General features: G+C 43.3%; 1 protein-coding gene across 1 annotated transcript in view; it reads right to left on the bottom strand.

Annotated features, from left to right (window-relative positions):
- HSD17B12 (hydroxysteroid 17-beta dehydrogenase 12) overlaps positions 1-18,965 on the bottom strand; it is a 176,529-nt gene that overhangs the window by 59,289 nt on the left and 98,275 nt on the right. Inside the window, exon 4 of the mRNA XM_075545856.1 lies at positions 10,778-10,885. Within this exon, the coding sequence (XP_075401971.1) occupies positions 10,778-10,885 (108 nt within the window). The remainder of the gene's footprint in view (positions 1-10,777; positions 10,886-18,965) is intronic.

Below are 18,965 nucleotides of genomic sequence, written 5' to 3' on the forward strand. Positions count from 1 at the left end.
GTCACCACTTTCTGTTCCCTTGTAGCAATCACTCTACTGATCTTCCTGCATCGATTCGTCGACTCCTGCCCCCTCACTTGGGAGTCAGAGGATCTTTGAAAGATTCTAGTTTGACACCAGCACACCACCTGAAACTCTCCAGTGGCTTTCCACGGTTCTTCTAATCAAGCAGCAATTGGTTAACCTGTCTTCTAAGACTGTCAGGATCTGACCTTGCTTCATCCCACCCCCCCGCCCCCTCTCTTGCCACTGCCCCCTTGGCAGCCCATGCTCCAGACTTCCAGGTCTCTGTCAGTTCCTCCAATGTGCCAAGTGTAGTCCTCTCAAGGTTGTTCTATGGACCGCGTCCCACAATCTTAATCAGCCGTCAGATCTCAGCTTAAGTCTCAGTTCTTTAGGGAAACAACCGCTGATATTTGTAGGGTCCTGAGTCACATATTCAAGACACCCTCAAGTACTTGCTCAGTGGCTGTCATCTATGAAAGAAAGAGCAATGACTCTTCTATTTACTATGACATCCCTAGACCCTTAGATGCATTATGACAGTGTTTCCCAGAGTGGCCAATACCGCCCCCTAATGGGTGCTGGGACAGTGAACAAAACAAATGCACAGTCATGGAGTCAGTTCCAACTGGAGTGAGACTACAGATCAGTGGGTGACTGCCCATGTGGGTTCCCAATACTGCAATTCTTTTAGGGGATAGAGAGCCTTATCTTTCTCCTGAGGAGTGGTTGGTGGTTTCAAACTGCTAACCTCAGGTTGGCAGCCCAACGCCTCACCCAATACACACCATAGCTCCTTATCTAAAAGGGGCAGCAAAAGCAGAAATCTGCACCTTTGCCACTGGATTATGGGCTACAGCACAAAAGTTTTTATTCGCCAGAGGGATGATAAATAAGTTTTGAAATCTATGAATGAATATGATTGATACACTCAATCAATTCATTAATAAAGAAGTTCTTAAAGTGTTGTAAATAACTAAAAGACGCCCCAAATAACATTCTGGTATAAAAAGAGAAAATTTCCCTCCCCAACTACCATCCTGTCTGTTCCCACAACTCTTTCCCATCCAAAAGCACTGCCACTGAGTCAATTCTCAGTGGTTTCACCTTGGCAGTGTGGTGGGCTATGCACCGAAGTGCTAAACACAAGATCTGAGGTTCAAATCCACCAGCTGCTCCACAGGAGAAAGATGAGGCTGTTTACTACCACAAATTCTTACGTCTTAGTGACCCAAAGGGGCAATTCTACTCTGTCCTTTAGGGTTGCTATGAGTCTGAAATGACTTGTTGGGGACGAGTCTGAGGCTGTGAATCTTTATGGAGTCGGTATCCTCAACTTTGGTCAGCAGAGTTGCTGGTGACTGTGAACCCCACCTTTTGGATACCAGTCTAACATGTACCTGATGACGCCACCAGGGCTCCCTATTTTTTCCTCTATCATTAACCTAACAGACACTGCTCAGGTTTACATTTTCCACCTGGGTTCTAAACCAGACAGAATATTTCCAAACTTTTGATGTTTCTCTCTGGTGCCCTCTCAACTAACTTTAAAAAAAAGCATCTTATTGGGAGCTCGTACAACTCTTATCACAATCTATACATCCATCCATTGTGTCAAGCACATTTTACATTTGTTGCCATCATCTTTCTCAAAACATTTGCTTTCTACTTGAGCCCTTAATATCAGGTCATTTTCCCCCTCCCTCCCTGCTTCCCCCTCCTTCATGAACCCTTCATAATTCATAAATTATTACTGTTTTGTCATATCATACACTGTCCGACATCTCCCTTCACCCACTTTTCTGTTGTCTATTCCCCAGGGAGGAGGTTATATGTAGATCCTTGTTATTGGTTCCCCCTTCCTACCATACCTTTCCCTCCACCCTCCAGGTATCACCACTGTCACCACTGGTCCTGAAGGGGTCATCTGTCCTGGATTCCCTGTGTTTCCAGTTCCTATCTATACCATTGTACATCTTCTGGTCTAGTCAGATTTGTAAGGTAGAATTGGGATCATGATAGTGGGGGGAGGAAGCATTTAAGAACAAGAGGAAAGTTGAATGTTTCATTGTTGCTACCCTGTACCCTGACTGGCTCGTCTCCTCCCCGCAACCCTTCAGTAACGGGGCGTCCAGTTGCCTGCAGATGGGCTTTGGGTCTCCACTCTGTACTCACCTTCATTTACAATATGATTTTTTGTTCTTTGATGCCTGATACTTGCTTTCGACACCTTGTGGTCATACAGGCTGGTGTGCTTCTTCCATGTGGGCTTTGTTGCTTCTGAGCTAGATGATCATTTGTTTATCTTCAGGCCTTTAAGACCCCAGATGCTACATCTTTTGATAGCCGGGCACCATCAGCTTTCTTCATCACATTTGTTTATGCACACATTTGTCTTCAGTGATCGTGTCAGGAAGGTGTACATCATGGAATGCCAATTTAATAGAACAAAGTGTTCTTGCATTGAGTAAGTACTTTAGTGGAGGTTCAATGTCCATCTGCTGGCCTTAATACTAAACTTACAAATATATGCATGTAGATGTGTTTCCACACCATCCTACATAAATATATTTATATATGTACATGCCTGTATTTAGACCTGTATAAATACCCTTTGCCTCCTAGTTCTTTCCTCTACTTCCTTTTACTTTCCTCTTGTCCCACTATCATGCTCAGCCTTCATTTGGGTTTCAGTAATTTCTCTTGGTTACCTTGCCCTTGGTTACCTTGCCCTGTCAGGCCTCTCACACCCTCCTAGCCACTAATTTTGGATCACTGTTGCTCCCCTGTCCCTGGGTTGGTCAACACCACCTCCTTCCCCCCACATCCCCCTCTCCCATGTTCCCCTGGCACCATCAGTCCCGTTGCTTTCTCCTCCACACTGTTCCTCCAGCCTATCTTATCTTATCCTATTCAGATATAAATGAGAGAGGGCACTGGTCCTTTCAGAGGACATACACTTGAGTAACTTCTTACTAACAGAGCTCCTAACCCTCTGAAGAAGCAGGCCTACAGACACTGCCCCCTCCTTTTGATATTCTGGGGGAGCATTTCTAGATCCCAACCGAATTTCATAAAAGTTTGCCATGCAGAAGTTAACTGGTCTTCTTGCTGATGAAGCTCAGTTAAAAAAAAAATAAGTATTGCTCTAGGATTCCAGTTCATACACTCACGGGTCTATTAAATAAATAAATATACATATACATATATGTGCATATATGCTTAACACGTCTGTGTGATCAGTGGAGGGCTGCAGACAAGTTCTCACCATGACATACGTGTCCCCAAACTCAAAGAGTACTTAGAAGGAGAACAATGTGAGTTCCTTGAGGGTACTCAAAGTGCTGTCTGACCTGCTCTACATTGATGAGTGCAAACTTCCTCAAGGAGGTTAGAGATGGAAACCCTGTCGTCAGAGTGGACAGAACCAGACGGAGAATGCCAAGGAATAAGAGCTTCACATTCTGATATTTTTGTTTCCTAAAGGTTTGTAGGATTTTGTAGCAATACTTTTTGACTTCCCCATATTGCTTAGACGACTGGGGTCTTTTGCTACGGCACTTGTAAATTTTAAGAATAAACAGACATAGTTGAGGAAATTTTAACTATTTGTCTCTGCTCAAACTAACTTTTAGGGTAAATATTCCCAACACTCTACGATTCTACAACTTCAAAAATTCAGTGAAATACTGACATTTAGGGAGAAAAAGGGAACACAATTGCTTTCCAAATTGTCCCCATAATCAATAAGATTTATTGAAGAGAATGGTTGCAAAGGCAAGGATAACAACATCAGAAATATTAGGATTCAGGTGAAGAGAACAAAAGGCCACTCATTATAAAATGCCCTATATACTCGAATAGAAGCCGACCCGAGTATAAGCCGAGGTACCTAATTATTACCTGGAAACCAGAAAAACTGATTGACTCGAGTATAAGCCTAGGGTGGAAAAATGCAGAAACTATTGGTGAGTTTCAATAATCAAAACAAATGAAAATAAAATTACTAAAAATTGAGACATCAGTGGGGTGATGTATTTAAATATTTACTTTAAATAAAAAACATAAATAAAAGGACAAGTCATTAAACATTAGTAAACCAGCACAGTAAGTGGAAAATAGGTTCAACAAAAACAATAAGGTATCAACAAGGATACCTTAAGAGTACTATTCCCTGAGCTCAATCAGGAACCAAGCTAAAATATAAAGAGTTAAAATCCTTCAAAACTGGATTCTTCATCATCATCCGTATCCCAATGCAGAGCTTCAGCTGGTGTGAGGTCATCATAGACACGGTCCTCACTGAGATCGCTGTCATCACCATCACTGCTGTCATTTTCATACAAAGTGCAGTCTTCACTGCCATCCATAGCATTACTAATACTACGTTTCTGGAAGGCACGTCGCACCATGTCTTCTGGAATGTCTTCCCATGCATCTCGAACCCACTTTCTATTAACTCTGTGTCAAGCTTCATGAGATTTCCTCCTTTTGTTAGTCGGGCTTGACCAGATGACATCCATTCATGCCACATCCTTCGCACACGGTCTTTAAAAGGCTTATTCAAAGACACAAGTCATAGGATGGCTCTGATTGGTTAGATGTGAGTAAATAAACATTCAAAGCCCTGCAGTGTCAGTGGGGCTTTGAATGAACAGCGGAGAAATGGCAATCACCTGCGAGATAATGGGCGCTCATCCCGTTACCTTAGGGGAGTGGGGGCAGCGAGATGTTACACCTCGCTGGGGTACCACTGACCCATGTAAAAGCCGAATCCCAGTTTACACGAGTATATATGGTAATCCACCACAGACAAGAGGAGACAGGAATTCACATACAAAAGGCATACGGGAAAAATGGTCGATTCCACCTTGGGTTATCAATGATTCTTTGGAATCAACTAACTTTAACTACCTCTGCATATTATGCTTTTCTTGCACAAAACAAACAAAATCTCTACATACCTGTTACAACTTACATGCAAACTCGATTTAAAGACACACACATGCATGAATCTCACTTGTACCTAGAGATGGAGTGGCTGCAGTGGAATCTGAAAGAGTATTAACTATGGCGTGTATAGCGGTTAAGGTTTTGTGTCAACCTGGCTACGCCAGCATTTCCAGTAGTTGAGTGGTTAAGACACAGTCTTTCATGATAAGATCTCACTGAATTAATTACCTCCCTGAGGAGAGCTGCTATGAGCAGCCAATCAACTAGAAGAATGTTTGCCTGGGGATATTTTCTGATTCCAACATAAAGGGACATTGTAGAAAAGATTGCTCCTTTATGCTGGGCTTTGGCTTGTCATCTGTTCTCTGTGCCTTTTTAGTCTTGATCCTGGGAGCTGTTGGCAGCCTGGCATCTTATCGGCTGATCTTGGATTCATCTGCCCTTGTAGCGACTCAAGGTAGGAGAAGGCTCCAGTCTGGTATCTGTCCCAATGCACTTGGACTTGCCCACTTCAACAACCATCTTAACCACTTATTTGATATGAACCTTTCTACATATACACATGCATAAGGTTTTAATGGCTCCTTCCTCTCAGGTGGGGAGCCAGATCTTTCTGTGTTGTCTGTTCTTAGTATGGAAGCTTGGCTGAAACCTGTGCACTTTGGGAAACCTGCTGGCATTTGAAATGCCAGTGATATAGCTTCCAGCATCACAGCCAGACATGAGCCACTACAATAAGACAAACTGACAGGTAAGTGTTGGACATTAAATAAGGAAGACCATAGAAGAAACGATGTATCTGAATTGATGCTGGAGAAGAATATTGAAAATACCATGGACTGCTAAATGAACAAACCAATCTGGGTGGAAAGGTAGGGCAGAGTGCCCCTAAGAGGAGAGGCAAGGATAGAAAAACTTGGTCTTATATACTTTGGACATACTGTCAGGAGAGACTAGATTCTGGAGAAGGTCATCATATTGTCTGGTAAAATGGAGAGGCAGTGAAAGAGAGAGACGGACTGACACCGTAGTTGCATTAATGGGCTCTGGCAAAGGAAGGCTTGTGAGGATGGCCCAAGATCGCGCGGTGTTTTGTGCTATTATGCACAGGACCACTGTGGGCCAGAGGCAACTCGATGGCACCTAGCAACAACAACCTACAGGAGTCCGGCTGGTACCGTGGGTTACATGTTGGGATACTAACCGAAAGGTCGGCAGTTTGAACCCACAAGCTGTTCTTGGTGAGAAAGATGGGCCTTTCTGATCCCATGATTTACAGTTTTGAAACCCAACGATACTCTGCCCTGTAAAATCGCTGTAAGTCAAAACCAATCCAGTGGCAGTGGGTTTTGGGGGGATCTGTATGTATACATACAAGTTTCCCTGGTTTTGCTTCTGTAGAGAACCCTGCCTTAGACAAGAGGCTTCCAACCCAAGGCTACTCTTTGGCCTTGGCGAAGCACAGCTCTTCACCATCAATTGTGCAAGGTCCTCCAAGCTGATTTGACGCACATGGGAGAGTCTTTCTTGAGGTGTCGAGTAAGCACTCCAGCAATCATATTTTGTTAATCAATTGTTTGCTTATTCAAAGAGTTCTGATGTCGTGTTCTTTAAACAGCGGACGTTTTTATCAGTTTTCTACAATCTGTGTTCCTTGGCATTTGCTTGCAAGGAGACAGTACTGCTTACTTATTTTACGTAACAGTACAATCCAACTTTACCAACTTCAAGCATGTTAAGTTTCATCAAGTTGGGCTGACCTTTCAGTATAAAGTCACACAATTCATGGCTGCCCCTGCCCCACCATTGAGATTATTGAAGAGTTAATGTTCCTTTGTGACAAAGAACCTGAGTGTTTTCCTTTGTAATTCTGAAAACATTTTATTAAGCACTTATCATATTTAGGGGCTCAGCTATTCCAGCAGGTAGGGTGTGTCTTGAAGCATTATTTCTCTTTGTCATTACTAGTTCCATTAGCACTAAGAATCAAACCAAACTCCATGCTACCAAGGGGGTGGGGATGCCCCTGTGGGTTTCCGAGACTGCAAAGCCTTGTCTTTCTCCCATGGAGCGGGTGGAGGGTTAGAACTGCTCACCTTGGGGTTAGCAACCCAACATGAAGTAGGAAAAATCCCTTCCTATGAGTTCATGTGGACAGCTAACTCTCACTAGAAATCAGTATTATTTTAGGGGCTATTAGAAGGTGAGCCTGGCCTTAAGCAAGGAGGAGAGGGAGAGGAGAGTGTAGAAAGAAAGAAGATGAAGTGGCTGCACACAAGGCAATCCTAAAAGAAAGAACAGATAACTATCAGACCCCTGACAAGTTCTAGAGCATTCCAGCCACACTAGAGAAAGCTCTATCACACTAGACTGGAGATAGGACCCAGCAATAAGATACAATTTATATCAACAAAGTGATTTAATTGCTCCCTTAAAAAAGACAATATAGTGTGGTGCCAGGTATTCACCAACTCCCAATAAGAACGATGCACCTTGGATGAAGGGGAGTTGTGACAGAAGAGGAAGAAAGCCAAGCTTACAGCCCAGTTAACAGAAGTACACGAGAGTGCTGCTGTAAACTCTGGAGGATGGTGAACATGTTCGCTACAAATATTTTTATTTGTATCCAATTAGGAGTAAAAACAGAGGTGTACTCTATGTCTGAGTGTGTTTTAGAAAATATTCAAAGATATAATAATTATTTATAAACTATCAAGGAACAGGGGTGGGATCGGGGAGGGAGGGGGACGGGGGAAAAAAAGGGAAACCAAGCTGATTACAGGAAGCCAAGTAGAAGGTGAATTATGAGAATGACGAGTGCAACGAATGTATAAGGGTGCTTTGCTCAATTGATGTATGTACAGACTGTGATAAGAGCCTTATGAGCCCCAATAAAAAGATTAAAAAAGAAAAGAAAATATTCAATCAGGACTGTTTCCTTACAGTGTAAGCTTACAGCTGAGTTGTCCAACCTCAGTCCTCACTACTGACATTCGGAGGCAATCGTTCTTTATGGAGTGGCTGTCCTGGGCTCTGTGGGGGTGGGGGTAGCAGGATCCCTTACTAGAGACCAGTAGCAATGCCCCCAACACCCCTCCCTCAAGCAGTGACACGCAGAAATGTCTCTGAGCATTGGCAGACGTGGCAAATTCTCAGTGGTGGAGAAGCACCACGTCAAAGGCCTCTAAACACAGGCTGAGAGTGAGAGATGTTGAAGAATTGAGCTGTGATGCCCAAAAACGGAGTCGCTGCCAGCCACACGCACGGGTGGCTCTGAGCCCTTCCAATGGGGCCAGTCGGAACTGAGGCTGGCTGCGAGGGTAACACACACACTAGAATTTGCAGACTTAGTACAGAAAAAAACCCAAAATATGTCACCATAATGTTAACATTAATTAAATGATAAATGGATATTTTTAATACAGTGAGTTAAATAAAATAATAACATACATTCTACCTTTTAAACACGTGGCTACTCAACAAGATAAAATTGCCTACGTGGGGGGCGTGTGTTGTGTTTCTACTGAACTACAGAATAAACAAATCCTTCTTCCATGCTTTAGGTGTTGAACTGCTAACCACAAGGTTGGCAGTTTAAACCTGCATCTGCTCCATGGGAGGCAGATATGGCTGTCTGCTCCAATAAAGATGTACTGCAGTGCTTCCAAAGATGGGTAGCACCCCTCCCTCCCAAGGGGTGCTACATGATCCAGGGGGTATTGTAAAAGCAGATACCTACACTTTATCCTGGATTCTGGGCCATAGTTTTCATTGCCAAAGTGGGTACCGAGTAATTCTCTCCCACCCCCCAAAAAGGGGGCACTGGGCCAAGCACAAGGCCCCTCATGGTCTTGGAAATTGATCACATACAGACATCAGGTTGCTGTGAGTCAGATCAACTCGAGGATGGTGGGTTTGGCTTTGATTTCCCTTCAGGCTAAGAGAGGGAAGGGAACTCGAAAGAGCTCAGGCCTCGAGCTGCTGTTCACGTTTTCTTACTTGCGTGGCATTACTCATAGATGACTCTTTCCTACACTCTCGTCTCCAGCTCTGCTGAACCCTGAAGCACTGTCTGCAACCACTCCCATCACAGCTTCTCTTAAGAGGAACCCAAACTTCGTAGAAGTTTCCCCTCCCACGTGGGTCCCCCGTGTTATAAGACATGGCTCTCTTGACCAGAAGCACAAGCCAGACACTTGGAGGTCTTCCACGAGTTCTTCCTTCCTCACCCCACTTGCATCTCTCACACAAGCCCTGCTTCTTCTATTTCCTAAATATTTCTGATTCTTCTCCTCGGTCCCACCCGCCGGCGAGGTCACTTCACCATAATGTGTCTTGGCATCGATTCCCCTCTTGGTATACTTGTGCTTCTCAAAATGCGTCCCCAACAGGTAACTGTTTACACCCAGTGATGGTCTTCCTGCTAGAACACTGTTGTCATTGTCAGGTGGCAAATAGTCCGTTCCAACTCACAGCGACCCTGTGTACAGCAGAGTGGCACATTACCCTGTCCCTTCCCCACTCTTGTGAACAGTGTGCACATCAGTTTCGATGCTCTTCTTTCTCACTGACCCTTTATTTTACCAAGCGCAAGCACGACGTGCTTTCCCAGGGACTGGTCTCTCCTGATACGTGTCCAAAGCACAGGAGATGAAGTCTCGCCGTCCTCACTTCTAAGGAATATTCCGGCTGTATTTCTCCCAAGAGAGACTTGTTTGTTCTTCTGGCAGTCCATGGTATTTTCAAAACTCTTCAGCAGCACCCTGATTCAAATGCATCAATTCTTCCTCAGTCTTCCAACTCTCCCATCCACATGCGGTGATTGAGGACTGTGACTTTGGTCAGGTGCACCTGAATCCTTTAGTGAGGTCATGTGCAGCAGATTTGCCCAATGCAATACATAACTTGATTTCTTGGCTGCTAGAACATTACATTACATTAAAATTGGGCACCTTCTTGCTTATCGTTAAACCGTCAGTGATTAAGGAAGGGAAATAGGTTGGGCATGACAGTACAAGACCTGGACCAGGCAAGAGATGAGAAAAAGATGGCATGTCAAAGTGAGAGTTAACCCCACAGTCCAAGAGTACTGTGGGGGATTGTACGTGATTAACTTCTTTTGTTTTAAATGCCTTATCTAGACATCATATAAAAGACCATTCCTTTACAGTAAGAGGTAATGGGTGGGGAGATTTTACTAAAGGTATGTTCGAAAATGTTGTTTTGGCGATACCAGGAGGGTGGAGGTAGAGTGGGGTGGAAAGGGGGAACCGATTACAGGCATCTACATTTAACCTCCTCCCTAGGGAACGGACAGCAGAAAAGTGGGTGAAGGGAGGCGTCAGACAGTGTAAGATATGACAAAATAATGATTTATAAATTATCAAGGGTCATGAGGGAGGAGGAAGTAGGGAGGGAGAAGGAAAATAGAGGAGCTGATGCCAGAGTGGAGAGCAGATGTTTTGAGAATGATGAGGGCAATGAATCTACAAATGTGCTTTATACAATTGATGTATGTATGGATTGTGACAAAAGTTGTATGAGACCCTAATAAAATGATTTTTAAAAACCCAAAATGTAATTATAAAAAAATTGTCAAAGGAGAAAGATTGCTGTGTAAGTTTTCACCTAAAATATGAAGTAAAAACTGCAATGATTCAAATGTACACATGTTAATATCATTCAGTGATCCATTATATTAACAAGACTTTTTTCCTCTCTAGTCATTTTATCAAGTGAATACTTAACGTCAAAAAAAGAAATGTAAGGTCATGGGAAAAAGTCAAGTAATAAATGCAAAAAGAATGGCAAAGATACAAACCTAAAACGCCAATCTGAAGTCCAGCCAAGCCGGCTTTAATTTTCTCATAAATATCTTGTGATCCAAAGTCAACAGCAATAGTTTTTGTTTCCACTTTGAATTTTTCTCCTAGGAGGGAAAAAGGGAAAGAAACCCACAAATTAATAAGTGGCAATTAAACGTAGAGCATTAGATTTATACTTTTGATATGAAATTTAGTCCAGGATTGTAAAGATGATCTACAGCCAACACAACGGTTTGGCAATAAAAATCCCAATGGAGTCACAGAGCTGGCTGAATGTCTTATAACCACCTTCTTCTTCCATAACTCATACACAATAATGGATTTTTATACCTTTAGATACAAATAAAAAGTATGATTCATATCATAATGTTATCGTAACATTATAGGTCCCTTATAAGCTACTGGCTTTATTACTTTATTTTTTAATTTTTTTACCCTAAATATGATGTTTCATAATTTTAGGAAGAAGTCTTCGTGTTGTAAGATATTTTAAAGTATGACACACTGAAACAAAAAGTCCATCATCATAAAAGGAAGCCAGTCTTTCTATAATCTAGGAGGCAGGTCCAGTTAATAATCACTGCAGTTAACAAGCTGACACAAAAAGCACAGTTAGAAACCACCAAGTGACACAAGCAAGACCACAGGGTCCTGCTCCCCACAGAAAGACTAAAGGTGGAGACAACAGTTAAGCATGAGACCGTGTGGGAGCGAAACTCACCTGAGGTGATGCATAACGCCTTCCACCAATTCCCTTTGAAGAGGCATCATAGACTGTGAGATTGGACCCGCACAAGTCCAATTTCAGTTCCATGCTCATTTGATACATGCCTTTCAGCAAGTCACACAGCCTTTCTGAGCCTCCACATCTTCTTAGGAAGATGAAGGTGACGATGCTCAAGGGATGGGAAAGAGGCTCACGAGAGACCTGCCGGCCCCTGGGAGACACTCCCTAAAGGCTAGTGTCCCCTTCCTTCCCCGCTCGCACTTCACTGAACAAAGTCTAGAGGTCTCCCAGGCTGAGAATGTTTGTTGTTTGGAACTTGTTGGAAATCAAAAAGAATTCATTTTAAAATCTGCCTTCCAAATGTAAAGGTTCCTTGAGTCCAAATCAATGTGGGCCCATCACATATTATGCAGCATGAATCCACATAGGCACGGTCTCCCTTCTTGATCTACAAGGATTTCTGTCTAAAATGAGAGCTGGTTGGCAAGAGACTTGACTCTAAGTTAGACTTCAATGAAAAGTATTGAACCAAGATAGAAATACACGAAGAAATCAGAGGAAAATAATTGACCTAGAAAATACCCCGTCTGGCATAAAGCTATATTTAGTGCACCAATAAATGAACTGTATGTGAGCTTATATATCAGAGAACCAGACAGGACGGTCTGTGTATAACAGCTGTTTCAGCACGTGTTATAAGTGGCTTGCAGAGTTCACCATCAGTAAGTGGCGGACAATGCCCATATCACAGTCTGAGATTCATCAGGGCGGAAAAAAAGAACTCTTTTATTAACTGAAAAATTGTATTCAGAAGTATGATAAATTTACATATTTATTTTGAGAAAAGCAAAGTGTTTCTCCACACTAGCACGACATTTTGACATTTAGAAAAACTCCTCTAGTAATAAATGCCACCTCAGAACCCCCAAGCAAATTTACCCTTTCCTATCTTACAGGATCCGGGGAGTGTATTTAAATGGTAGCGTCTTGTGTAGATGCACTGCTTGAAAAGGAGGGAGAGAGAGAGAGGAAAGCAACAGCACTTTGCGAAAGAATGTTTTACATGTGCAATCCTAGGATTATAAAGAGCAGGCTTCTGGGCAACTCCTCCTCGCCTTTGAATGTTGACTCAACGTGTCCTCTCTTTGACACAATGGAACCAACCAGCCTCACAGCAAGTCCTTCCACACCATCACCTACCGTGGCTGCCTGTGCAGCTTTTAAATCACTCAGGAGAAACAAGAACGGTAAGTACCTGTTCTGGCTGTGAATAGGCCCGTTGGCATGAAGGCTGTCTTACACCATGGGTCCCTGTGGCTGCAGCTGGGCTAACATTTAGCACCCTGTTATTTGATCTTCCTCACGATCCACTTAAATTTGTTCGAGGTTCAGTATTTTCTGCTTTCTTTTGGATTGAGGTTTTTGTCTTTTTGTTATTCCTAGTTTTCCCCCTCTTTTTTGGGGGAGTGGGGCGGGTTGTTGTTTTTCAATGTTTTCTGTATATGAAATTCAGGATAGGTATCTGCAGAGACAGACACTGGATTGATTAGTGGTCCCTTGGGGGTACGGTAGGGAGGTGAGGAGGGAGGGAAGCGAGAAGCCAGTAACAATGAGCTTAAGATTAAACAGAATGTCTTAGAACTGATGGCGGCGATGATTGTACAATTCTTCTTCATGCGATTGAACTATTGAATTGTATACGTGAATGCTATGCCAATAAAACTGGGGGGAAATTTGGCTTAAAGACACTCAGAAAGGGTGTCTTTAATTCAAAATGGCTGCCCGCCATCATGAACCCCACAAGTCAGCTCTCTGTATTCACATTAAAAACAAGCCCCAAACGGGCTGCCATCAGTGTGATCTGGTTCACAGTGGCCTAACGTGCAGTGTCTGAGCCTGTAAGTCCACGGGCACATTCGCATTAGGGTAAGCAAAATGGCTTCCAACCCAAGGTTTTAAAGATAGTTAGCATTTCTGAACTTACATGTGGATTGCTCGGAAGCGTATGTTCGTACTGCTTTTTAGCTCTTGACCTTTCTTGTTTTTCCTTTAGTGCCTCTACTGGGCTTTTCTCTTTTAACATAGGTCAGTTCATGTCATCTCTTCTCCGAGATTTCTCTCTGGCTCAGAGTCAGAGCCAAAGTCTTTGGCATAACCGAAAGCTTCTCAGAACTCCCAGCTCTGGGCACTGTGGGCCCTAGTTCTTAAAATTCGAATGCTTTCCAAATACATTTAGAGTTGTTGCCCTTCCCATTCCCTCTGCCTGGAATGTTCTTCTGCACTCCTGGTTTCTGGTGGGTCTTTGAGCAAACGCTACCTTCTCAATGTGTTTGCTATTTGCCCCTGTCATAATTAAGCTCTACGGAGACAAGGAGCGGAGTCTGTTTTGCTCAGTTGCTCAACAATGTTTGAAGGATTCAGGCTCTTTCCATCCTCTTCTCTCATTACCTTGGGTCAGCTCCCCCCCTGGTTTCAAGTGGGCGGGCCACTGTCATCCTAAACATCATATGCAGATGGCAATTTTCAGAAGTAGAAACAAGATGTCCTTGTTATATGTTCCTTTTTGTGTTAGTCTGGGTAGATTAGAGAAACAAATTCATAGACACACTCATGTGTATAAGAATGAGCTTTACAAACAAGAGCAATTGAATATTAAGAAAACATCCCAGACCAATCCAAATCAAGTCCATAGAAGTCTGACAGTAGCCCATATGTCCAATATCAATCTATAAAGTCCTCTTCAGATTCATGAAACACATGTAATAAGGCTGAATGCAGGAAGATTGCAGACCAGTGGGTAGGAAGTCTTGTGGATCCAGTGGTGGTGCAAGCATCTCAGCGCTGGCAGGGGTCTCCACATGGCTTCTCTGGCTCCGAAGTGTCTTGTCAGCTTCAATGTCTCCCAGGGAGTGAACATGTGTCCTGCCTCCAACTAGCCACTTATCTCCTTAGCACCTCCTAATGAAGTCACCAAGCCGCGGGATGATTGACAGAAAAACTCCACCCCTTCACTTGTAAGTCTCAAACTGACAAGAGATCATGTAACTACCACACTTTGCTAGTGGGAGGCACACGTCCCTAGAAGAATCCAGCAGACTCCTCTCACAAAGACATAGAAGGTTCTTGATCCAGCACTCAGAGGGGCTTTGAGAAGTCCTTGAACTGCCACCCCCAAGCCCCCACTGCATCCTACCATCAAACTGTGTAAGTCAAAAACTTCAGTCCATATTTAAGAATCACATGTGAACTGCTTCTCTTTGCTCCTAATCAATCAGATGGGAATGATGTTGTTGCCATTGAATAAGTTCCGACCCAAAGCAACCTATGCACAACAGAACCAAACACTGTCTGGTGCTGCCCCACCCTCAAAATTGTTCTTAGGCTTGAGCCCACTGTTGCAGTCCCAATGTCAACCATCGAGTGGAGGGCCTTCCTCTTTTTTGCTGTGCCCCTCCACTTTACCAAGCACGATGCCCTTCCCGTGGACTGGTCTCTCCTGACACATGTCTAAAGTATGTAAGACAAAGTCTTGCCATCCTTCCCTTTAAGGAGCTCTCTGACCTTACTTCTTCCAACACAGATTAGTTTGTCCTTTTAAATCTTCTGTAGGACTTTCAACATTCTTCTCCAGCACCAACTCTAAAGGCATTGATTCTTTTTCAGTCTTCCTTATTCAATGTCCACCTTTCATATGCATACGAGGCAACTGAAAAGACCATGGCTTAGGTCAGGCCATGGGAATGATGACAAGTACTAATAAGAAGCTGAATGAGGAAACTGAGGAAGCAAATGTAGCCATCTCCCCCCTTTCCAAAGTCTATCAGCTCTTCTCTGGCCTTGGTAACGGAGCAAAGTTGGAGAGGCAAGCATCCTTTAAACATCAGCGCAAGGATGCATTAAGTCTGGGACAGAAGTGGGTACCAGAAACACACGACACAACACAACCTGTATTTGAGAAAAACAAAGCATTTTCCACACTACTTCTCCCAAACCCAAGGCCTTTCTGAGGACTCAGTCCAGACTCACGAACAGGCAACTCCTGGGGAAGAACCAGAGCGTCACAGGAAAACCTTTGAGAAAGTGCTTATTCTGAGCACACGGAGGGGAATGACGTGCCCTTTGTCAAGTTATGAAAGATCAACTCTTTCCCCAAGGCAAGAGCTGTATTAAATTAAAGTCAATACCCAAGAGGTGATGTAGGATAAAGAAATACACACAATTGAATTTGGCGGTTGCAATGAACAGGAGATGAATCACTCAATTCCCCCTGAAAGGAAATTCTTGCTGCCCCCGTTCCTGGGCAGCCTTCAGGGGTCAGGGCCTCCAGGGAATCTCCTCATGCAGAACTGATTTGTCCAAGATCATGTCTTGAAATATGGCCATGGAGAAGAATAGTGACTATATCATGGAACACGTAATTGTGCTCATGTGGAGACTGCACATGGTTAAAGATGCATTGTGAAAACAGAATAAGGGTGTTAAACAAACAAACAAAAATTGAGTGTCCAGGCTGTATCCTCTCATCATACTTATTCAATCTGTATGCTGAGCAAATAATCAGAGAAGCTGGATGGTATGAAGAAGAATTCAGATTATATGAAGAGGAATCAGGATTGGAGGAAATGCTTATTAACAACCTGCAGTAGACAGATAACACAACCATGCTTGCGAAGCACTTGCTGATGAAGATCAAGGACCACAGCCTTCAGCAAGGATTGCAACTCAATGCAGAAAAGGAAAATTAAACCTCACAACTGTAACCAACAGGTCCGTGATAAATGAATAAACGATCAAAGTGGTCAAGGACTTTGTCTTGCTTGAGTCCGCAATCAATGCTCATGGAAGCAACAGTCCAGAGATCAAAGGATACATTGCATCAGGGAAATCTGCAGTAGAAGACCTCGTCAAAGTGTGGAAAAACGAGGTTACGTTAAGGAATCAGGCGTGCCTCCCTCATGCTGTGGTATTCTCCATTGCATCATATGCAGGTGAAAGTTGGCCATTGAGTAGGAAGATTAAAGAAGAATAAACACATTTGAATTACGGTGTTGGAGGTTAACACTGAAAATACCATGGACTGCCCAAAGAACAAATCTGTCTTGGAAGAAGCATGGCCAGAATGTTCTGTAGAGGCCGGGATGGCAACATTTCGTCACATGTACGTTGGACATGTTTAACGATCAGGAGAGACCAGTGGCTGGAGCAGGATATCGTGCGTGGTAAAGTAGAGGGGCAGCGAAAAAGAAGAAGGCCCTCAACAAGGGGGTGTGATGCAGTGGCTGCAACAATGGGCGCAAACAGGGCCAGGCGGTGTGCAGTTTTGTTCTACACGGGAAGCTATGAGTCAGAATTGACTCCGTGGCACTGAACAGCAAGCCAACCACAGCCCTCTTTGTGGTAGCAATAAGATGGAAACAACTTAAACACTTATCCAAGGAAGAAGGAACAAAGACGCTACAGGGCGTACCCAAATGGAATATTAGGCAAAGTTCAAGAATGATGGGAGAATCTGCAACATACCTCATGACATGGATAACTGGAGGACATTAGACTCAGTGAAATTAATCAATCACATAAAGGCAAATACCGTATGAAAACACTACTGTACAAAGCCAAGAAAAGGTTTTAAACTATAAAAGAATATATTATTTGATTACTAGGGATGAGAGAAAGCAAAGTACTGATCAGAAGACAGACATGACATGCTAATGTGGGCGAAGGAGAAAGCAATATGCAGTAAGGGGAAGGTGTGTAAAAACAAGATGACAGTGAAAGAGGGCACTGGAAGAGTACACACGCTGACAGCAACATAGGTAAATACTGCTGTATACACAATCCTGCAATGACAGTGATCTATGAGTAGATGTTCGGTGCACATGCAGGCTGAATGGTTACGGGACGGAGAATGAGCCTTTACTCGGGAACAAATGTTTGACAGAAGATAGCTGTGTTAGTCCAGGTAGACTACAGAAACCAATTCACAGACACACTTGTATGTGTATAAGAAAAAGGTTTATATACAAGAGCAATTGAGTATTGAGAAACAACCCAGCCCAGTCCAGATCAAGCCCATAAGTCCGATATTAGCCCATATGTACAACCCCAATCAATAATTCCTTTTACAGACTCATGAAACACATGCAATGATGTCGAATTTAGGAAGAATACGGGCCAGTGGGTGGGAAGTCTTGTGGATCCAGAGACATTGTAAGCATCTCGGCTCTGGCAGGGGTCTCCACAGTGGTTTCTCCAGGTCCAGGGATTTGGGTGCATCAGGGTATGTCCATGTGGCTTCTCTTCAGGGATGTCTTCCAGAGAGTCAGCCTTGTCAGTACAGAGTCTCCAAGGAAGTGAGCTGAGAGCCTCCAAGGAGGTAATGCCAGAATTCCCAGGATTTTTCAGGACAAGACCATGCCCACACAGAGACCTCATTGACAGACTAGACTGCTTCTCCAGCTCCCAGGGCGTAGCGCCAAACATACAATGAAGTAAAAAGGCTGCACATAAAATGTCAAGCAGCTGGAGAACACGAAGGATTATAACGAGATATGCAAAGACCTGGAGCTACAAAGAACCAAGCAAAGAAGAATGTGCTCGGCATTTCTCAAACGGAAAGAACTGAAGAAAAATTTCAAATCTCAAGTTGCAGTACTAAAGGATTCTACAGGCAAAATACCAGATGTGTAGGAAGCTTTAGAAGATGGAAGGAATACAGAGTCCCCAAGTCATAAAGGATTAGTCAATACGCAATGGTTTCAGGAGGTAGCATATGGTGAAGAACCAATGGTATTGAAGGAAGAAGTTTAAACTGCACTGAAAAACAAAGCTCCAGAAATTGACAGAATAATAATTGAGACGTTTCAACAAATGTAAGGATGTATCTTCTATCGCAAGAAATTTGGAAGATCACTACCTTGCCAACAGACTGGAAGAGACCCTTGCTTGTGCCCATTCCAAAGAATGGCAATCCAATAGAGTACAGAAATATTTGAGCAATATCATACAAGTAAAATTTTGCTGAAGATAAAAATAATTCTAGAGGTCCTAAAGGGACCTCCTCACCGCCCATTCCCCATCCCAGATGGCTGGAGATAGGAGACCTGAGAAGGCTCATCTAGCGGCCTGGCATCAAACTGTGTCGCGCCCTTTGTGGGTGCGTTCTGCTTGATTCCCACTTCCTCATAACTCTCTACTAATTTTCTCACCTGTGCTCCTAGAGACCGTCTCTGTATCCCGAGGAAGTATCTGCCACCCTACTTTGTACAGCATCTGTTTCCTAATTAATCGCTATCATTTCTTTATCATCTTCATAGTCTCTGTGACACATAGCAAAAGGACCCTTGAGCAAACAGCTTATTAAAATCCCCTTCTCAATAATTTGGCGATTTTCGATAGAAATAGTATTATTTCTGGTAAGAGAAGTCTGTAGAAAACAGGAAAACAAGGTTGCTAACTGA

The sequence above is a fragment of the Tenrec ecaudatus genome, chromosome 4, assembly GCF_050624435.1.
Source record: "Tenrec ecaudatus isolate mTenEca1 chromosome 4, mTenEca1.hap1, whole genome shotgun sequence".
In the NCBI taxonomy this organism is placed as follows: Eukaryota; Metazoa; Chordata; class Mammalia; order Afrosoricida; family Tenrecidae; genus Tenrec; species Tenrec ecaudatus.